Source organism: Podarcis tiliguerta (genome assembly GCF_965153285.1).
Source record: "Podarcis tiliguerta genome assembly, chromosome: 7".
Classification (NCBI taxonomy): Eukaryota; Metazoa; Chordata; class Lepidosauria; order Squamata; family Lacertidae; genus Podarcis; species Podarcis tiliguerta.
Window position 1 is genome coordinate 46,568,297 of NC_139540.1, and position 23,440 is coordinate 46,591,736.

A 23,440-nucleotide genomic window follows, 5' to 3' on the forward strand; every position below is an offset into this window, starting at 1 on the left:
TTTTCATTTGAAATATGACTTTCCCCAAGGAATTGAACTTTTGGAGTCACTGAGAGTTCTCTTAGAGAGAGATCTCTGGGGAGCCCTGGGAAGTAGGGAAGGAACAGAAGCTTTATTTAAAGCGATACACTGCATGCATCTTGAATGTGAATCCATTCTTGATGAGCCATTACGATAAGCTTGTTATTAAACTGAAAAAAGTAGTCATTGGCAAGACTTAAGTAAAAGAGCATGAGCATGTTGAGGGGCATATATAGACATGGAAAACATCTCTTTATGCATAAGACTAAATTTGAGAAGTCTGTCACAGTCCAGTTCACGGGCGATCAAAGTCCCGGCAGGGGACGTCAGGACCGGGGGCAAGATGGCCGGGTGGGAGCAGGAACGGGGGTCCAGAAGACAGGACTCAGGAAGCCAAGGGTCCGAGGATCAAGAAGCAGGGAGTCAAGAAGCCGAGGTTCAAGGATCAGGAAGTAAGAAGGAAGAAGGGAAATGCTGACCTTATATCCCTTCCCAGTTCTTGCCACCAGGTGCTGTGAGTTACCAATCGGCCTCAGCTGTGAGGCCGCGCCTTGCCTCTTCAGAACAAACTTAGGAAGGCCCCAGTCCTGCAGAGTCCTATTGTTCACGGGGCCTGGCTCCTGCACACACACCTGACAAAGTCCAACAAGGTCCCAAAGTGAAATTGGGCATATTTGGAGCGACTGTTAGACAAGTCAGGCATAGACATCTACAGATCAGGTTGGGGGATAAGGCTAAAAGAGACTACTAGCTATGGTGCCTCTGTTCTGCCTCCATGGTCAGAGGCATGATATCTCTGAATACCAGTTGCTGAGAATCACAAGTGGGTTGAGTGCTGTTTCTTTCAAGTCCTGCTTGTGGGCTTTCCATGAGTATCTGGTTGGCCGCTGTGAGAACAAGATGCTGGACTAGATGGGTCTTTGGTCTGATCCAGCAAGCCTTTTCTTATGCCCCTTTCTTAACAGTGGTGTTAGTCATTTGCACAGCAAGGTAGATAGATTCAATCAAGTAGAAAGGAAGGAAAAGGCAGGTTTCAAATTGACTCAAATATTTACTCCCCACTGTGGTTTTGTTTATAGTGTCATTATAACCTTTAATTTAAAGTCGAGTGCAGTGCTGGAGGCAAGACTATTTCATTTGCTTACTATGGGGGTAAGGGTTCGATGAAAGTTTAAGAACATTGTTTACGAATAAAAGAATGGAAAGAACAGGGGTGAAAGGAATATTCACCAATGATCCCAAAAGCTAAATTTATTCAGATATCCATGTATCTGTTTCTCCGTTAGCTAGGCTTGTAAGGAATCTATTTCTCTATCTAAGGGTGGAAACAAACATAATATAAAAATATATAAGTATACAGTAGACCCTCAATATACAAACATTTAACTTGAGTGCATTCAGCGTTACGTGCTTAATCTTTGTTTCTTTTTTTTTAAGAATTAAAAAGTGGAAGGAAAGGGGGCAAACATCTTAGGGGAAAGACTTTGGCAATGGCCACCCGCCATTGCACCCAAAGTGTTTTGACAATATATGATTTTGGCTTGAGGCATAATCCCTGGAATATAATCCCCGTGTAAATGGTTAGCATACTGTATAATATAAAACGTGGAACTTAGGTGCCTCAGCTATATTGTGAGCACAGTTTTGTCCTGGTTTTGAAATAAAACACAAATCAAATGTTGGTTCAGGATGCTTCCCAATATAGATTAATGTTGTGAGCCACCCCATGATCCTCAGCACTCATCTCTAACATATCCAGGTTGGGCTGCCTGCCTTAAAAAGAATAAGACTTCATAAACATCAATTTGATTATTAGTCATCTTATTAATTTAGTAATAAGTGTTTCAGTAGGCACATTCTTTAATGTCCTGACTCAGTGGAAACATTTGATAATTACTGATTAGTTTAGCAGCTGACAACCTCTTTAATCTCTCCTGTTGGTCTCTTGATCCCATAAATTCTGCGAATAAAAAGACTGCGGTGTGCCAAATGGTCAAATCAAAGCCAGCATCCCTTGCTCTTTATGTAGTTTGTTTCTTTGATATTTTCAAAACACTGTTGTTTGTTCTGGAATTGCAAAATGGACTTCCGAGGAATAATTCATATTTTTGGGGCTTTACTTTTATTATAATAGAACGTTTGACTTTCATTATTATCCCAATTATTGCACCAGGACCTAGGTAATAAAAATTAAATTTTAAATTAGGTGAGCATCACATTCAATATAATTAAGGTTGTTTGTTTTTAAAATCACTTTAGGCTGCACTCCTATGCACGCTTACCTGAAGTCTCCCTGAGCTCAGTGGGACATCTGAGCAGATATGTAAAGGGGTTGCACTGCCGGGGTACAAAACACCTCTATCCAAAAGGAAGTAAAACTACAGGCTGATAAGGAATTATTCGAAAGTGGTGAGTTATAATTGTCATATACTATCAAATCTATTTTAAATTAAAATCTGAGAAAGTAAAAACATGCTTTAAATTTTCCTCCTTTTTATAATGGTAGGAAAAAAATATGTTTAAGTAAACACCAGTTTAAGAAGAAAAACTTTGCTGGATTGAACCAAAGGTCTATCTCAGGGGTCAGCAAACTTTTTCAGCAGGGGGGCGGTCCACTGTCTCTCAGACCTTGTGGGGGGCTGGACTGTTTTGGGTCCAATGATGCAAGAGCACCACGAGCCCCGGTGGCTGCTTACCTGTGTCTTGAGAGTGGCAGGGGCTGGCGGTGGTGGCGGAGGGATGATAAGCAGTGCGCAAAAGGGCTCCAGGGAGTGGCTGCTTAAAATGGCAGCCACTCAAGAGGGGCGCTCAGCCAACTGCGGCTCCTGTCTTTTGCAAGTGGCAAGGGCTGGCGGCAGTGGAGGGACGATGAGTGGCCCTCGAAAGGGCTCTGAAGAGGGGCTACTTAAAATTGTGGTCGTTCAAGCGCTGCTGCTGCTGGCACCAACAAAGTCTAGCTCCCTTCCTCCTCTAGGCAGGGCGGGGAGAAGCCAGGAGGAGGGAGGGAGGAGGAGGTGCCACCACTGCCGAGGGAGGGAGAGGGAAAGAACTGAGTGCTGGCGATCCACACGGCGATTCCTGGACTGTCCGTGGGCCAGATCCAGAAGGCAATTGGGCCTGATCTGGCCCGCAGACCTTAGTTTGCCGACCCATGGCCTATCTAGTCAAGGATTTTATTCTAACAGTGGCAAACCAGATACCTATGGGAATCAAACAGATTTGAGCGCAACAGAACTCACCCCACGTGTTTTTTTTATGGTTAAATAATGTATCTATCGTTGTCATTGAACTTTAATTAACACATGGAGCTTGTGTTTGTTTGGGCTTCCATTTTCACTCCATTGGAAGGGAACTGATCTGTGTGCAGTTACAAAAAACAATTTATGCACAGATCTGACCCTTCCCCAGGAATTTATTAACAGATCTGACTTACTAACCATCGGAGTGTTCTGGGTGCATCTCACTGCTTGGGGCCGCTGAACACAGAAGGACAGATGGATCACAGCGACATTTATTTTTGTCAGGGTAGAAACTATCTTTTCAGAAAGATAATTGAGGCAGCCGCAAAGGGATAAAGTACATAACATTTCCTTAATTACAAAATTGTCTGTGTGGATGCTGCATCTTTCAAACACTAGAGTTTATGCAACTATGATGATTGGTTTCTTTTTAATACCTTTCAAACTGGTGTGCTTCACAATGGAAATGCTGACGCAGCCTAACCAAATGAAGCTCGGCTCAGCCAAAATGTGTGAACACAATTATTTCAATAACTGTAGACATAGTAGCTCCAGGAATAGATTTAGACAACTGCCTTGCAGCAAAAACACCAATCATATGCCTAAGTTTGGCAGAGAAGGAAAAGCTAAAACAAGAGTTTCTTACAATGAATTGTACACCGGCTACCTTTAAGAACTTTTGGTGCAAATTCATGAATTTAAGGAGGCAAGGGTTAGGGCACTTTGAAGATGAATTCAAGGCCTAGAGATCATTAGGTTTTAAAATTGCTTTCAGATTGCACTACTTTTGCCCCGAGTTCAGGATAGGTTGGGATTTGAATGCCAGACCATCGTCCAATTTTACATTGGCATGGCATTTGAATATGGATTGCGTTCAGTGGTGTCACTCAGCTGACAAGAAGGCTTCCCTCAGTGCAATGGAGACACAAGCAATTTCAGCAATTCTCCTCCCCAAAGTACCACTTTCAAAATGCTCATTAATATTTTGAATTTGAAATATCTTTCCTCAAGATGCAGTTAGGCTTGTGGGGAGGGAGTGGAGCTTCCATTGGCATTGCAACATGGCAGTGGTGGGTTATCCTGAGAAAAGTGGTCTTTCCACACCCAATTCTTTTTAAAATTCTTTGTTTTTTTAAAAAAATGAGGTGCTGGTACTAATTACTTGATAAAAATGCCGTTGATGCCAGCACAAAATTGCTGCTATGGGCAACCACAAAAAAGATTTGCTAGTTCTCTGTGCTGGTGAGTACCGCCATACAAAAACACTGTCCACATCCATAATGAATTAAATAAATAGCCCTTAAATTTAGAAGAGCACTTTATCATTGTTCTGTCTGTCATTGTTCTGTCTGTCATGCCAGACCCCCCCTCAGGCAACAATGAAGAATGTTAGTCCAGGTATAAATTCTTTGGGAATTACTGTGAAAGTAACCTTGACATATTTTTCATCTTAGTCTGATGCCTTACTGTGTGAATTCTTCATTTTACATCTGCTAGGCATAGGGAACAATTCTGACCAGAGAATTGTCCACTACTGGCAAGCTGGATCTTTTGACTAACAAATTGCAGGTTGTTTACCATTAGCAGCTTTAATCACAAATGTAAAACCATTTATTAGCCTGGGGTTTTTTGTTTCTGGTTTTTTGTGTTGCTCTATTTTGAGAAGTATATTATTCCTGGAAGTGCAATAGGTAAAGGTAAAGGAAACCCTGACCATTAGGTCCAGTCGTGACCGACTCCGGGGTTGCGCGCTCATCTCGCTCTATTGGCCAAGGGAGCCGGCGTTTGCCCGCAGACAGCTTCCGGGTCATGTGGCCAGCATGACTAAGCCGCCTCTGGCAAACCAGAGCAGCACATGGAAATGCCGTTTACCTTCGCGCCGGAGCGATCCCTATTTATCTACTTGCACATTACGTGGTTTCAAACTGCTAGGTTGGCAGGAGCAGGGACCGAGCAACGGGGAGCTCACCCCGTCACGGGGATTCGAACCGCCGACCTTCTGATCGGCAAGTCCTAGGCTCTGTGGTTTAGCCTACAGCGCCACCTGCGTCCCGGAAGTGCAATACAAACCTAATAATATAAATGCACACTGAAGAAGTGTGCATGCACACAAAAGCTCATACTGAAATAAAACTTAGTAGGTCTCTAAGGTGCTACTGGACAATTTATTTATTCATTTATTTATTTTGACTGCATCAGACCAACACTGCTACCTACCTGAATCCATAATAATATAGTAATAGTAACAGCCAAACTTGAAATGTATTTGACACACTACTGATAAAACTGAACAATTGGCTAAGAAGATCATCCGCAGTCCCAAAGCGACCTTCTGCTTCATTTTGCTCAGTCATTGCATTTTATTTAAAAAGCGTGTGTCTCCTCTAAGGAGTAATAGAATACACTATGTCACACTGTTCCAAATCAATATATAAATGAAAGAGGTCTAATTTCCACATTTTCTATTCTTATCAAGATACTGTATAAATAATCTGCATTTCTTTATCTAGTTTTTGTAATCAATTTGCCCTCCTTGATCCTCTCTAGGCATATTATGTTTCATTCATTAACTCTTAACCAACCCAACCAATATATCTGCTGCGGAACTGAAATTTACCAAAACTTTTTACTGATTTTAAAGGAAAGCAGAATCATCCCTTAAGACTCACTTGAAGTAGCAATCACCATGCACAGACCACTTATCCATCTGTTGCCTCAGATCAGAAATTCCTTTATAAAAGCCTGCAAAAAGAATGTTTACAGTGCAGGAAAACAAAGTGAAAACTAACAATAAATCATTTATTTCAGTACATGAATAATACCAGGAGGAATTTCCCCCCATATGTCTACGATGCAGGAAGAGATATCGGAACCAAGATCTGGTCCATGTCTGGTGGAATTTGAAGATTTCAGGATCTGTGACCTTCTAGCTAGCTGTCCAAATCTTTGATCAGCCACCTCTGCCATGTTTCCCTTCTTCCCCATGTTCACCTTTGAGGAGAGAGAGCAGTATGGCTGCAGTGCACACCGCCTATTGGGAAGATTGCAGAGTGGGGTACTCACCCTTGCCCTGCATTTTCAATACAGTACTGGCAGCTGTAGTTTTGGCCGTGTACTGCCTGCACCAACTTGGGCAGTAGCAGCAGAACCTCTCTAATGCCTATCACCGGCCAGGGTGGTGGCTGCTGCTGAGCAGTGGCATGCTTGCTTGGTGGGCAGCAGTGTTTGGGCCTTGTATTTGGACTGGTAGTTGTGTAGTGGCAGCAGCAATGTCCCTGCCTATCCAGGCCAAGCTTCAGGAGCTGAGCGAGCACATGCATGTCAATCAACAATGAAGCACGGCCATCCCAGCCTGCTTGCAGCAGAAAGCAGAATCAGTCAGGTGAAAGGCAAGTGAGATGTATGCATGTGATATGCAGTGATTAATGTAAGTGGGCAGTGAAACAGCACTACTGATATGATCATTGCTATCATAACTGGCCTGTGTGTATGTATGTAAGTTTGGGCAGTGTGCAAGTACTTGATAATGGAATAAGGGTTTTTCAAGGATATCCATTTCTGTCTGTGAAATGTGGGAGGAGATTTATTTCTTTACTTACAAAATGTATTTGTATACCACCCACTCACGTAAAAATCCCAAGGCAGTGCATCACACAGAATACTATAAAGACAATCCAAAATCACAAAATAATAATAATAATAAATGACTGGCTCAGCTAAAGAAAACAAAACAATCCAATAGGCCTGTTGGCATAAACAAAGTTTGCAAGAGACACATGAAAGTAAACCTGTGAAGCGTTCCACAGTGTGGAACTAGCAACGCTACATGCCTGGCTTCCGGTTGAGCCTAGTCAGGCTTTGGTAACATGAGAGACAACCAACAGCACTCCCCTAGATGATCTCTGATCAAGCTGAGATGTGGTTAGTTCATTCAGATAGCAACATTATTACCTTTGGATCTAGGAATTTTGAACCAGTGTAATTAGTGGAACATTATCATTATAATTTTTGTTTTTTGTTTTGTTTGTTTTTGGGTTTTTTAAAAAAGTAACTCACATATTCTGGAAAACAGTGCAGAAGTTTCTCTATTTCACCCTAAATTACCATTTTTCTAATGAAATGGAAAAATAACAGTCCCCCCTCTTAAAAGGCAGGTGTCCCCTGATTTTTTCTCTCACCACCATTTTTATCAGCCTTTAATAAGACCCTGTACAACTTTACCAATAAACTGTTCTTGCAAGAGTTGGTGATCACGTGACATTCCTCTGCCTTGTGACATCACAAGGTCCCAACCCTTGATAGGATTTTTTTGGGGGTAGCTGGAATCTCCATCCTGCCAACCCTAGTGTTTTGTTAATGCAAATATTGGTAACTGCTGACTGATGTGAACAGTGGTGGATTTTGTTTTGTAAACTTTGTAGCTGTGCCATTCCTCATCAACACTGCTGATTTATTAAAAACAAGTTATCTGTATGCCCTAAACAGCCTCAGTCCAGTGTACCTGAAGGAGCGTCTCCACCCCTATCATTCTGCCCGGACACTGAGGTCCAGTGCTGAGGGCCTTCTGGTGGTTCCCTTGCTGCGAGAAGCCAAGTTACAGGGGACTAGACTGAGGGCCTTCTCAGTAGTGGCACCTGCCCTGTGGAACGCCCTCCCACCAGATGTCAAAGAAAAAAACAACTACCAGACTTTTAGAAGACATCTGAAGGCAGCCCTGTTTAGGGAAGCTTTTAATGTTTAATAGGTTATTGTATTTTAGTGTTCTGTTGGAAGCCGCCCAGAGTAGCTGGGGAAACCCAGCCAGATGGGCGGGGTATAAATAATAAATTATTATTATGATGATGTATTATATCATGCATATCATACAAATTACAAAGATCCCAGAAGCCTGAAGTCTGCCTACCCCTGCTGTAGCTTATTCTGTAAAGTAAGGATGAGCTGAAAGGAAGGATAGCTGCAGTATAATAGGCACTAATGGTCAGAGGGCAAATTTGCTGCAGATATCATACAGCAATAATTATGTCCACTCCTGCAACCAATTCGGGCTGACAACAGATCCTTGAGGGAGAAGTGGTCTGTCAGTTCTAATAACACCCAGCTTCATACTTTAAAGGACTCCTGCTGCGGAAACAATGGCCATTCCATGGACATATGCACAGGAAGCCATGTGGACTGTAAGAAAGATGGATGCACAAGAGATTTATGTGAAGTGGATTTAACTTAGGCCATCTTATTCCACACAGCTTAAACTGAAACTCCAGAGAGTATAATGTTAGAGCTGATTAAAGCTTTGTCTTTCTGATATTGATTCAGATGTGACATTAAAATTCGACGCAAAGCAAATCCATGTAAATTATACACTGGGACAAACCTGTCTTTGAGAGAGACATTAGCCATCAGTACAACACAAGAACTTGGTGCCAAAAAAACTGGTGATGAAATTGCTGATTCCAATCCTGCCCCCAAATACACTGGACTCTTTGAGAAGCATCAATAAGATAAAAGGAATTCCTTTCTAAAGGGCTGGGCTGCCTCATTTGCCTAACATGGCAGGGAAGGCAGTTTTTATCTGATCGACTGAATACCTGAAGGTTACAATCTTCCCTCAACAAACCTTTTTTCACAATTCAGTGAAGAGTCTAATGTAGGAGTTCAAGTGTTTAGCGTGGGCAATATGTTTTAAGTGGAGGGGAGAAAGTTGAATGGGAGATTGTGCCCATAAACACTGCTTCCTTGGATCTTAAAACCCCACCTATTGAAAATTGTGTTTTTATTATGCTAAACCCATGCTTTTAAATTATTCAAATAATGTGGACTTAATTAACTATTCTGGTGAAAGGATTATAATTCCATTAACTAATCTTGAAGCCATATCATAACTTCAATGTGAGCTGCCTGATAATGACTCACTATCCCTTTTGTTCTCCTCCTCCTCATTGTTGTTGTTGTTCAGTTGTTTAGTCATGTCCGACTCTTCATGACCCCATGGACCAGAGCACGCCAGGCACTCCTGTCTTCCACTGCCTCCCACAGTTTGGTCAAACTCATGCTGGTAGCTTCGAGAACACTGTCCAACCATCTCGTCCTCTGTCATCCCCTTCTCCTTGTGCCCTCCATCTTTCCCAACATCAGGGTCTTTTCCAGGGAGTCTTCTCTTCTCATGAGGTGGCCAAAGTATTGGAGCCTTAGCTTCAGAATCTATCCTTCCAGTGTGCACTCATGGCTGATTTCCTCCTTACCTGGTGATTATTATTACAAAATGCAAGTCATTCTTTCTTCTCCAGCAACCTTCATTCCAATCTTTCACTTTCTGGGACACAAATGCATTCTCTTCTTAGATATAATCACCTGCTTAACATCTGGCTTGGCAATTTCAGGCATGGCAGAATGGTTTGATAGGCTTGGCCTTGAGTATCTTGTCACTGATCACAAATACTGATAATGCAAACGGTAGTGAGATTAACTCCTTTCTTCTTGGTGAACAAGGTAATTTTCACAGCATCAAAATGATCATATCAGCATTCTGTTCAGGAGATGTAGGCGTCACTACACCATTTATATGCTAAATCTACAGTATGTGATATCTGAAAAGGTTCTTCTGAAAGATAGGATCTTTCCATGTTTGGGGAGAACATCTGCCTTGAATAGAATTCTCAGGTGAGCAATGCTGCCATCAGGGCTCAGTAGTCAGGCACCTGCCAAGGTCCATGCCCCAGGAAGGCCCTCGGTGGCCCTGCTCCTCCTCCCTACTGCCACTGTATGTTCACCTGCTCCTCCAAAAGAAGCGTGCAGTGAAAGGAGTTGTAGCCCTTACTCATCTCATCAGCTCCTAGGTGGACTGGGATGTAAGGGAGAAGACTAGCTAATGGCCTAAGGTACAAAAGCAGCAAGAAGGAGGCGGGCCTACTGAGGGTATCTGGGCCAAGGATTGGGTGGGGGGCAGGGTATGGTAGGGAAGGGAAGGACAATCACTCAGTAGCAGAGCACCTGCTTCACATGCAGAAGGTCCAAGGTAGGACCTACATTTTGGGGGACCTGAAGCTTTTACCTCTTTTTTTTCTTTAATTTTGCAGCCATTGGCCCATATCGAAAACAGTACATCAGATTTATCCATAAACAATACAATTTAAACAGTTCCAAGTTAAAACACCCATATAAAACCAATTTTATTTCAGTTAAGTAAACACTGTACACAATAAGCTCCCTCTATGTAAACCGCAATTCAAATCCATCAGATTTTGGGGGTATGCGTCTTAGTTCTGGCACTTATTGATGGTTCTTAAGTTTAGCTAAGCTGTCAGAGTCATACAGTGATCCATTTCTCCTCTTTTGAAATAAAACATTAATCAGGTATCTTACGACAGCAAGGGATCTACTTGTATCTTCGTCGTTTAATAAGTATATTATTTGGGCTTCCTGAGGTCCTGAAGCTTGAACTGATATGAGGGCCTCATTGCAACCAGCAACAAGGTCTGGGTAACCACTGTTATCTTTTTCAGTAGGGTTGTTCTATGACAGATCAGCACCTTAAAAAAAAACAACCCCAAACCCTACTACATCCCTCTGGGATTGGACCATGAACCTGAAGCTTCATTAGTTCCATAGTAGATCTGCCCCTGGTTCCAGGTTCAGTCTCTCACTTCTCCAGAGAGAAACCAGGGAGAGCTACTGTCTGTCAATAAGCAAATAATACTGAGTTAGATGGATAGATAGATAAAATCTTTATCTGCATCAGCCACAAGCCATAGCAAAGGAATCAAATACAATCAAATACAGATATAGCTAGATGGTTGGCTATACAACCAATGGTCTGGCTCAGTACAAGGCAGCTTCTTATGTTCCCATGCCCAGTGGTGGCTGGTGCCCACTGGCGGAAGGAAAGAGACCAATAGTAGGTGAATCCAGAGTCAATGACTACCTAATTAAAGTTCTGTCCCGCATCATCCTCCCTTCCCACCCCATGAATTGTAAAAGGGCAACACTGAGGCAGGGCCACCCCTTGGGCTGGTTGAAAGTAAGAAAGTAAGCAGCTGAAGGCTAGCAAGGGGGCAGAGTGAGATTGGTGAGGCAGTGCCACCTGTAGGTGTCCCCACCATTTGAGATGAGGAAGGTGGCAGAGTGGGGGCCTTCTTAGCTGTGGCGCCTTGGCAGCTGAAGGACCTGTCCTAGCACTTCCATTATTATTATGTTAGCAACTTTTTTATCAGCCTGAACTTTTAAGATGTTATTTTAATATTGCTTTGTGCTGCTTTGGGGCTCTTAGCTTATTTTATTTGTTGTATTTATATTTTAATTGTTTTATTATTTTTATAACCTGCCTGTGAATATGATTGAAGGACAGTATAAAAATACTTGTAATTAATAAATCCTAAAATTAGCTTCACAGCTCTTCAGCCAAATGTATCACTAAGACTGTAACAGACATTTTCTAGGCACATAGCACCAACTGAGAGCACTGATGCTGATTCATAGGTCTGTCCTTGATCCATCTGTGGCAATGAAGCTATTCCCTACAAAGGATCTCCCCCCGCCCTCATTTCACAGTGCCAAATGTGGTTCTCTCTCTCTCTCTCAACTATAGAAGTTTAGCACAATGACATTGTAAAATGTCTTAACCCACTTCTGGTAAACCCAATGATGCTCAATGCATAGTCCCTCTACTACCTCCCTCCATTTTAGCATATTAATTGCCTGGTAGTGTTATAAATATCTGGAACATTTTGCAGATGTGATGGCATCAGCCTTGGTATTTATGCAAAGCTATGTAGATAAACCGTTCAAAAGTCTGGCATCTGTCCATTGGACAAATTGCCCAACCAATATGTGGGCAGGCAAGGCCTTCACTGAAAGCAGTGCTAACAGCCAAGATATCTCATCATGTGTGGTTGTTAAGGGCATCAGTCTCAACAGACTCTCTAACACTTCTCTGCTAATAGCATTTTTAAAGGAATAGAATTACCAAGCAGGTTTATCAGATGCCAACATTTACCATGGGAGTACCTTGCCAATGTCTAGCCTTCCCTACTCACTGTAGTAGATGTGGCCTCACATCAAATCATGGATCTATATTCTTCTATACAAGTCCTCATAGTGTGCCTTCCAAACTATGGCCACTCCTGTATGATACCCCTATCATACAGGAATGGATTCCATCCAGTTTGCTTATGAAGCCATCAAATCCACGTTTTCTGAAACAATATGAGAACTGAGACACAACTATCCTTCAAAATTCATTTTGAATTTTGAAGTTCTCCAACTTAACAATGTTTACAAAAATTAATTAATTAGGAGGAAATGTACATCATAACAAATATATTGGTGAAAATGACATACTAAAATGCATTATATAAGGAGGAATTGCTTGCAAAAATGTTTACCTTAATCAAAACTCCATGCAAAAATATGTTTATTAGGAGAAATTCACACTAAAATGCTGAAGAATTTCCATGAAGATTCCCCCACCCCCTCCAAATATTTCTTCTTCTTCTTTGGCAATCACTCGTAGCCGAGTAAGATTGTCTTCCATAAACACGGTTTCAACAATGAGTCTGTAAGTGACTGTGGAGGCTAATTCTGGACCCACACGTCCTTCCACAGTGGGGACATTGGTTCCCGGGTGGGAATTGATCACGGTGTGGATTTGCCAAGCGTGCCTTCCTCTTAGCACATTTTCCCCTTGCGTTCTGAGTTCTAGTGTATTCAAAGCCCATGACACCTTTGGTAAAGGCTGTTCTCCAACTGGAGCACTCGCAGGCAAGTGTTTCCCAGTTGTCGGTGTTTATACTACATTTTTAAAGATTTTCCTTGAGACAGTCTTTAAACCTCTTTTGTTGACCACCACACTTTCCATTTTTAAGTTCAAAATAGAGTAGTTGCTTTGGAAGAAGATCACCAGGCATCCTCACAACATGACCAGTCCAACGAAGTTGACGCTGGAGAATCATTGCTTCAACACTGGTGATCTTTGCTTCATCCAGTACACTGATATTAGTTTGCCTGTCTTCCCAAGTGATGTGTAAGATTTTTCGGAGACACAGTTGATGGAATCTTTTGAGAAGTTGGAGATGGCGTTTGTAAGTGGTCTATGTTTCACAAGCTATATATGGCTGTAGAAATTTAAGATTGGAAAAATGAGAAATGGACGGAAACAAGATGGATAGACCCATTCCTAGTCCAAACCAATCCATTCCCACTCACCCTACCCCAGCATGCCTCCAATTGTTATTCTAAACCCACAGCGGGATTGTTTCTAGTCTGGCCCTGAGTCAGAACACTGAGCAGTTCCAGGCTTTGCAGCAATGTTAGAAACTCTGTTCTCCAGGCTGGACAAGCTGTGGCATGTTAGCAAGAGCATTTAACCATGGCACCTTAAATTATGCAAGTGTTGGGGGAAGGTCAAAATAGGCAGGTCCCTCATGGCTCTTAGTATCTGTGCAGATCTGTGTTATGCTTAATAAGGTTCTGACCCTCATCAATCCAATAATTTCCTATTTATTTTAGATATTGAGATGTTGAGATGCTGAGACACAACTGAGTAAATATTCTTTTGAGGGCAAGGACATTTCTTTTGGAGAAAATCTAAAGTAGCAGCTCTAGGAGGTCTAAGTTGCTGAGAAGGATCAATAACTTCAGGTCTAAATTCGATATTCATGAAACCCAAGCAAAATTTGTTTTGTACAGGCAACTCCCCATTTACACATGTTCAAGGCATGTGTAACTACAACTGTACGCACTGCAGTGAACCCAGAAGTGGCATGAAAAGGAGCCAAAGTGGACCTTAAAAAGAGTGCAAAAACAGCAAAAAAAAAGGGGACAAAAACGACATCTAGCAATCCCACAAGCCTTTGCAAGTGCAATTTCAGGAGCCTTTGCACTGACCTTTGAGGCCTATGGAGAGTTGGGAGTTCGAGCAAGGAAGTTTGGAGGAACTGATTATTGTGGAGTTTGATGAATTTTTGTTTTTTTTATAGGGTTTCTCCAGTCAGAGTTTAGGTTTAGAGGGTGTTTGCAGGCTTTTTCAATGGTGTTCCCAATATACATGATTTCACTTAAATGTGCAGTGCCTCAGAACATAAATGAGGAGTTGCCTGTATGCCATCCACTCCACTAATCTTGGGGAATCCACATAAATGAGCCAGTTTCAGATCAGTGACAAATTCCTTCCATCAGGGTTTGTTAACGAAACCTATCCTTTACCATCTAAACATCCCTTGCAATTTGCAGAGCTGAAGAAAATTTGAAATGTACAAAAATAGCATAAATCCAGGTTTATGGAACCTATTTTCTAACATTTTGCATTTTTATTGCTGCACTACATCTTCCCTACTGCATTAAGCTACTATTAAAATCATCCTTATTCTAATCGTGCATCTTCTCTCTCCCCTGCTCCCCCCCCCCCCGCTGCCTTGCATAACATTCAATAATCAGGATGTCAGGGAAAGGCTTTATAAAGTACCAACGGCCTGCAGCATGAGTGTCAGCTTGTAGAATTTAGTGCCAGAGAGGTGTTTTATTCATAGCCAGACCAGCAATTGGTTTCACTATGATACATTTTGATCCATGGGTTTTTGGTTAGATTTCCAGTGTGTGTACTATTACCCAAGTACATCACTTTGCTGTTTTTGATATGGACATATGCCTATGCTGAATGCTTGAGTGCCCATCTGTGCACCTGTACAAAATATTAAAGAATTAAAGTATTCCTTTTTAAAAAAAGATTTCCTGTGTGCTGTTTTTTGTGTGGGGTATTGTAAGATGGATTGTATTCAGCATAGCACTAAGGGGAATGTACTGTCAGTGCAAGTATTTTTCCTTGTGTGATGGAACTTCTACTTCCCCTGTGTCCCCTAAATTTGTCCTGGGCAGGTTCTTCCAACCCCCAATATTCCAGAGCAGAATTTTGGGTTGTGAAGGATGTGAGTGGGAGGAGGAAAGGGGGAAATCCTCTTGCACTAGCACTCATTCTTGTGCTGGTTCAAAAAATGAGTTGAACGCTCAACACCCACCAAGAGCCCCTGAAATCACTTACAAATTGAAATTAGCAAGCACATTAATTAAAGACATATTTGTTTATGAAGGCTTCCTCTGAAATGTTCTCATTGTTCTTCTGTTTACCGAGTTTGTATTTTTTTTTATTTTAAACTGTTTATTGTACACCACTTTGGTAACTTTGGGTTATGAAGTGGCTTATGAATCTGCAAATAAATATGAAAAATAAAACGGGGACTCTACCACCCTGTTCAAAATGCATACCTGGCCACTGGAATTCTCCCACCATCTGAATCAAACACTGATAATTCAAATGTTATTAAGCTATGTTAAACTATAACAGGTTAAAGAGTAAGAAAAGATATACCAAAAAAACCCAACACCCCACTTATAAAGATACTGATTTCCATGCATCTAGGATTAAGTCCATCCTTCTTCCTGCCAGCCTGCTGGTCATGCCTAGGCAGGTTCTTCTACATTCCTTTTAATCTTTTTTAATGTATAAAACACGATCACCATCAACTTGTATCGCCTTTTGCTGTCCACTGGAATCTTAGTTGTCTTTCTGGTTGGCTCCCTAGATTTCTGTGTTTCCCTCAGTGACAACCTTCCATTTAGTTCCATGTCCTCATTGTTCCAGGCAGAGCAAGCAACTTTGTTCTCTGAAGCCAGCACTCATGTGTCCTTCTTCATTTTCTTTCTATAATCGAGACATTTGTCAGGCTGTGCTTCTGAAATTTCCTAGATAAGCATGCTACTGAAGTCCTGTATCCATCAATTTTTTAAAAAAATATTGCCCAAGTATTCTCTATGTCTCCATCACCACTTCTGCTTTTGTTGTGAGTTCTTAATTGCTTTAAGATAGAAATGCTGTGTTATTCACATGGTTGTATATCTCTATAATTTGAGTCCACTTGATTTTGCCTATAATCAAAAATGATTATATATGTGGGTGGATATATATATGCATGTTATTCCAATTGTACACCAGAAAACTATTCATCACTGCAAACTATTCATCACTGCTCTTATTTTTATAATGGCTTCAACAATCATATGCTTTCAAGGGACTTTTTAGAAAGGAAATAAGGATAGACATGGTAATTCTTGGGAGGAGGGGACCAAGGTCTCCGGACTTCCTGGCATTCTTCTGTGACTCCATGAATTTCAATAAGGCCTCACAGTCATCTTAGCTTCAGAAATGATTGATCAGCAAAATGGGTTAGAAAGAGAACAGGGTGGGATTACTCCTATTTTATTAGACAAAAACTGACCATGAGTGCAAATGCATCTTCCACACATAGAAAGCTGCTTTATAGCAGGTCAGGCTACTTTACCATCTAAGTAGCAGCAGATATCTTGGGTCTAAAGCAGAGGACTTACATATTGCCACCACTGGACTTTCTATCTGGAAATGTCATGACTGAACATGACACCTTCTCTGTACACATCATGTGCTCTACGACTGAGCTTTGGTTCCTCCCAACTTTAATGCCATGACTAACCGAAAATCCAGGCAGGTAGGGATCCATCTACATGCATCTATCTCTCTTGTATAAGCACAATGTTATAATGTAACACTAACTGCAGCCTGGAATTTCAGTCAGTTCTGCCTTACTGACTTCCACAGAGACTCATGTGTAGCTTGGAAACATACATGTGTGGCTCAGTTAAAAATTACTGATTACCATCATGCATATTGTTTTGCACAAGAGTCTAAATGCGGAATGCTATGTGTTCCAAAATAAGAATGATTGGTCTAATTTTATGCTTTAAAGTAGCAGCTGCTATTCCATCTCCCTCCTCTTTCCTTACAAGATTTTGTAAATAAGCAGGAGTTGTGAAAATATGTCTACTATTAATTGGGGATTTAGTTAACATGCATAAATAGGGTAACCCGTGAGAAGGAAGACTATAAATTGCACTAATAAAGAGCATGATTCAAAGAACATATAAAATTAAAGTTCAAGCCAAAACATTCTCACTCATTTCTGAAGAAGATTTGTCTCAGACATTTACTCTTCAATTTGCAACTCAACTATGGGTGAGTTTTCAGACATGAAAATATAAGTTGATGATCAAGCAGAGGGGAACGTGCTTCCCCCCACAACATCTACAATGCTTTCTAATGTTTTGTAGACATAGAAGTCAAAGGAGGCAGTCTAGAGATTGACAATAAAAAGGTAAAGGGACCATTAGGTCCAGTCGTGACCGACTCTGGGGTTGCGGCGCTCATCTCGTTTTATTGGCCGAGGGAGCCAGCGTACAGCTTCCGGGTCATGTGGCCAGCATGACTAAGCCTCTTCTGGCGAACCAGAGCAGCACACGGAAACGCCGTTTACCTTCCCGCCAGAGTGGTACCTATTTATCTACTTGCACTTTGACATGCTTTCGAACTGATAGGTTGGCAGGAGCAGGGACCGAGCAACGGAAGCTCACCCCATTGCGGGGATTCGAACCGCCGACCTTCTGATCGGCAAGTCCTAGACCCACAGTGCCGCCCGCTTCCCAGAGATGGACAATAACCCTCCTTAAAAAAAAGAAAGCTGCTCTAGTGCTCCTGTGATTGCCTGCCAACTCCTCTGCTTCAAATCAACAAAGAAAGATTTTCACCAGGAACATGGAAACATTTGTGGAAATAGGTTATCTATTGGCTGTGGTGAAATTATTCACACACACAAACTTAAAGTAGTTTCTGTGCAGTATTAATCAAGGCATGGCATTATTGGCCATGACATTATTTATAAAATAGGCTTTTTAAAAGCAGTCAAATAACAGAGGCACCCTAGTTTGGTCTTCAAGTTCTGAAAACTATGGCCCCAAACTATGCTCTCAAGTTTAAACATTCTTCCTGGCATATCTCAACCTAGAATATTCATTATTTATGATTATTTAATATTTGAGAATGTAATAAAATTAAATGACACAGAAACTAGGAAAGCCAGAACTTTTAAAGCATTTGCTAAGTAGGCCACTTTGCCAAAAGCAATGCAAAAACTGTGTGTGTTATCATATTCACACAAAAATAGGAGATATACACATACATATATGGGGGGGGGACCTGAGGGAGTTAAATCTCTTGCTTTGCAAAGATTCAGGATACTAAAAACGAAAAAATACACTGATATGAGTTGGAGAATACCTCTTTTCTGTTACGCTGTTTTTAATAGATTAAAAATGGAACCTAATATAGTTATGAGCATGTACTGACCAGAAACAATAGTGGTGTATGTGATAATTTCACTTCATATCCATCTTCAAACACAATATAGTTCCTTCCTGACTATTAAGCAGCCAACTAAGTGCATAGCTTCAAGTAGCAAATATGCCCTTGTTGATAGGGTCCTCAAAATGATGATGGTGGTCAAACTCTAGGCATGTTTGTAGGAGATTGCATATTATTATTATTATTATTATTATTATTATTATTATTATTATTATTAGAGTTTATATACTGCCCTATACCCAGAGGTCTCAGGGCAGTTCACTTCAGGTCCAGTCATAGAACTGAAACTGCTTTGGCCATCCAGGTTAATGTTATTTGTCAGAAGAAAGATGGGGATTGCAAGCCTGTCCATTCTTCTTGACTTTCAATACTATAGACCATGGTCTCTTTTGGAGTGGCTCATGGAGGTGAGGACTGGGGACACTTTATTTCAATGGTTCTGCTCTTACATCCAGAGCTGTTTTCAGAAAGTAATTATAGGAGACCACTGTTCAGTGGCATGAGAGCTTCCCTGTAGTGTTCCAGTCATGTTCTCCACACTATTTAACTTCTATATGAAAGTGGTGGGAGCTGTCATTAGGAGTTTTGGAGTGAAGAGTCACCAATATGTGGATGATACCCAGCTCAGTCTCTTTGTTCCATCAGACTCAGGAGAGGCAACTGAGGTGCTATAGAAGTGTTTGGAAGTGGTAATAGGTTAGATGTAGGCCAACAAATTGAAAATGAATTCTGAGAAGAGGCCTACTAAATAATTGCATTAGCAGAGCCACCACAGCATGTTCCACTAGTACAATGGGGCCTCCTCCTCCTCCTCCTCCTCCTCCCACGTGCTCCCCATGCCCCACAAATCAGCTCTGGAGAGTTGGGTGAACAGCAATCAGGGTGAGGAGAGGAGATAATTCTGTCAAGAAAGTAGAAATGCTTGCACTGACTGAGCAATCTACTTAGTGCTATTTTGAATTCCATGCAGAGGAATTATGTGTGCAGCAGAACTTGGAGAACTTTTACACTTTTATGGAAAGAGCAAGCTTTACGGCTCGGGAATACTCTTGGATCCAGCATTGTCATTTGAGGCTAAGGTGGCCTTGGTGGTTGGATTTCTAGCTCGGCTCAGAATTATTGCAATGCACTCTGTGTTGTAATGATTTGTGCTTCTTATTTCAAGCAATAATAATAATAATAATAATAATAATAATAATAATAAATTGCCAATAATTTATTGCTTTTTCATTACAGCTTTGATATGATCAAACATTGGGCCTCCATATTAATGGCATAAAGGTAAAGGGACCCCTGACCATTAGGTTCAGTCATGGCCAACTCTGAGGTTGCGGCGCTCATCTCGCTTTATTGGCCAAGGGAGCCGGCGTACAGCTTCCGGGTCATGTGGCCAGCATGACTAAGCCGCTTCTGGCGAACCAGAGCAGCGCACGGAAACGCCATTTACCTTCCCGCCGGAGTGGTACCTATTTATCTACTTGGACTTTGACGTGATTTCGAACTGCTAGGTTGGCAGGAGCAGGGACCGAGCAACTGGAGCTCACCCCATCACAGGGATTCGAACTGCCGACCTTCTGATTGGCAACAGCGCCACCCGCACTGCCGACCTTCTGATTGGCAACAGCGCCACCCACAAAGAGATCTAAACAACTGGCTTTTCTCACAAGTTTATGGCAGGTGTGTGGAATTGCACCATGGGGATGCTCCTTACATATTACTGGACTGGGAGGGGTGGCAAAAACATGCAGGAAATAATTATATCATCATCAAACCTTTTATTGGCATCACAAATAATTATACTGATGGAGAAAGCACTTTTATCATTGAAAGGAAGCAAGTTTCTTTTGAAGCTTGCGAGTTGTAAAAAAATAACACCTACTAGATTTAAACTGGCCTGATCATTTTTTTTCTTCAGTACTCATGGTTTTCTGAAGGTTACATTTTCCTACATCAAGATTAATCTGCCTTAGTCATGCATCCACAGTGGACTATACACTGGAGCAGCCCATCTTAGATTGCAGGATACATATATTTTCATTATGTTCCTGGAGTGTGCTTTTCCCTATTGTATGTCAAGTTAACATTGGACATATTATGATCCTATTATGATGCATTCTTATCTATGACAGCAGATTTATTGCAATTGTCTCAGACTGACTCAGCAGGGATTAGACATCCACAATTTACTTTGAGGAAAAGTTTGATGCAGGGTTCACAGACAGATGTGATGTCTCAGAGGATCTCCTGCTAGTATCTAATGTTCTTTTTTTCAGTGAAAAGGGAGATAGAAAGTGGTCGTAATACAGGACTGATTTAGAATGTACAGACCTATTAATTTCAGTGAATTTAAGCACATTCAACTTTGCCTTGTACTGGGCTTGCATATTCAAGGCTTATAGACTTTTGCTAATTTTTATTTTTTATAATATATGATATATTCAACCAGATCTATTTTCCAAATTTCAAACATCTTCAGAAGCCAAGAACATGCTATGAGTCAATAATTTATTAATGTCTACATAAGCCATGAATCACCCATGACATTTTTATAGGCTTTATTAGTAGTAGCTATAGCTATATATTAATTAGTATTTTGCTCTTTACCAGCAGAGCAATTTTAATGCAACCTTTCTGTGCCCAGTGCATTAGTGACTTATTGATCAATATGTTCATGGAATATATCTGAATATAACATTTGTCAAAGATGAATAAACCTTTAGGTAGCCAATAGTAATTGAGCTTTGTTACAATGATGTCTTATCCCCATATACTGGGAGGGTACTGCTCAGCTGCTCTAACACAAAAGACTGTTAATAACTGCCATAACTGTACCAACTGACACAACTGCCTCCGGCATATGATATCACAGAGTTCTATAGCCCTGGTGAGCATTAACCCTTTACTTAGCATTTTGAATGTTTTCATCCCACACTATCTACAGCATAGGGATGGACATGAGTGGTGCAGGGTTTTTAAAGTATAAAGTGTCTCCTTCCATTATAATGTGGACAGAGACTGTCATGATCTGAATAACATATATGCCTTCTTTTAACAAGTTTAATCGACAAACACATCAAGAGGAAAAAAGCAAAAGAAAAACAATACATACATTATACAAAAACATAAAGAAAAATGAAAACGGTAAAAATAAAAGAGTTAAAAACAAATATTGTATCATTATATTCTTCAGCATTAACTTAGGTCTGCGACTTCCCCATGCCTTCCCACTCTGTATTCTAGGTCTTATATTCTGGTAGTAAACTCTTTCCCTCTGGCGTATCTTTGGTTCAGATTAATATTATTGTCTTATTTATCCTTACATTTCCCTATGTCTTATTAAATATACTTTCTTTAACATTGTCATTTTTATAATAACATTCTTTTACATTCAATCTGATAACCTCAAACGTTCGTAATTTTATAATGCTTCTGTAAATAGTCTTTAAATTTCCTCCAGTCTTCCTTCACCATCTCTTCTCCCTGGTCTCTGATTCTGCCGGTCATTTCTGCAAGTTCCATATAGTCGATGAGCTTCATTTGCCATTCTTCCAGCGTGGGTAGATCTTGCGTCTTCCAATATTGCGCGATGAGTATTCTTGCTGCTGTTGTAGCGTACATAAAAAAAGTTCTATCCTTCACTTGAACCTGTTGGTTTACCATACCCAGGAGAAAGGCTTCTGGGGTCTTTCTAAATGTGTATTTAAATATTTTTTTCAATTCATTGTAAATCATTTCCCAGAAAACCTTAATCCTTGGGCACGTCCACCAAAGGTGAAAAAAGGTACCTTCTGCTTCTTTACATTTCCAGCATTTGTTATCAGGCATATGATACATTTTTGCAAGCTTGACTGGTGTCATGTACCACCTATATATCATTTTCATTATGTTCTCTCTTAAGGCATTACATGCCGTAAACTTTATTCCAGTGGTCCACAACCTTTCCCAGTCAGCAAACATTATGTTATGGCCAACGTCTTGAGCCCATTTAATCATAGCCGATTTCACTTCCTCATCCTGTGTGTTCCATTTCAGCAGCAAATTATACATTCTAGACAATATTTTTGTTTTAGGTTCTAATAATTCTGTTTCCAATTTTGATTTTTCCACCTGGAAGCCAATTTTTCTGTCCATTTTAAATACCTCCATTATTTGATAATAATGAAGCCAATCTCGGACTTTACTTTTTAGTTTATCAAAACTCTGCAGTTTCAGTTTGTCACCATCCTGTTCTAAAATCTCCCAATACTTCGGCCAATTTGCCTCCATATTGAGTCTCTTTACTGCCTTAGCTTCCATTGAAGACAACCACCTTGGAGTTTTGTTTTCCAAAAGATCTTTATATCTAATCCAGACATTGAACAGTGCTTTTCTGACAATGTGAATTTTGAACATTCTATGCACTTTAACTTTGTCATACCATAGATATGCATGCCAGCCAAATGCATTATTGAACCCTTCTAAATCCAATATATCTGTGTTTTCAAGAAGTAGCCATTCCTTCAACCAGCAGAAAGCTGCTGCTTCATAATAGAGTTTTAGGTCTGGCAGGGCAAAGCCCCCTCTTTCTTTAACGTCTGTTAATATTTTAAATTTTATCCTTGGCTTTTTGCCCTGCCAGACAAATTTAGATAGATCTTTTTGCCACTTCTTGAAACAGTCAGTTTTATCAATAATCTGCAGTGTCTGAAACAAAAACAGCATTCTTGGCAATACATTCATCTTAATTACAGCTATGCGCCCCAGTAGTGAGAGTTTCAAGCTAGACCACGTATCTAGATCCTTTTTTATCTCCGTCCAGCATTTCTCATAGTTGTCTTTAAATAAGTTCCCATTTTTTGCTGTCATAGTTATTCCCAAATATTTAACTTTCTTCACTACTGTTAAACCTGTTTCTTTCTGAAACCTTTCATTTTCAATTTCTGTCAGATTTTTTGTCAAAACCTTAGTTTTTGTTTTATTTAATTTA

The 23,440-nt window shown here is 40.7% G+C and overlaps 1 protein-coding gene and 1 long non-coding RNA gene across 7 annotated transcripts in view; both read right to left on the bottom strand.

The window, feature by feature from the left end:
• Positions 1–23,440, bottom strand: part of LOC310681990 (uncharacterized protein) — a 31,709-nt gene that overhangs the window by 2,667 nt on the left and 5,602 nt on the right. Inside the window, exons 2-4 of one of the 6 annotated variants that reach the window (XR_014513698.1) lie at positions 5,930–6,002; positions 3,459–3,553; positions 1,627–1,794 (exon numbers count right to left, since the gene is read on the bottom strand). Coding sequence is in view for 3 of the 6 variants with exons in the window: in XM_083450252.1 (XP_083306378.1) it covers positions 1,706–1,794; positions 3,459–3,553; positions 5,930–6,002 (257 nt within the window). In the remaining 3 variants the exon portion in view is untranslated. Of the gene's footprint in view, positions 1–1,254; positions 3,558–5,929; positions 6,003–23,440 lie in introns of those variants that run through there. The other 5 variants (XM_083450252.1, XM_083450254.1, XM_083450253.1 and 2 more) reach the window with 5 other exon arrangements.
• LOC310681999 lies at positions 12,633–19,654 on the bottom strand. The gene is made up of 2 exons (XR_014513710.1): positions 18,460–19,654; positions 12,633–16,172 (listed from the first exon to the last, which is right to left on the bottom strand). It is a non-coding gene; the product is annotated as an uncharacterized lncRNA (long non-coding RNA).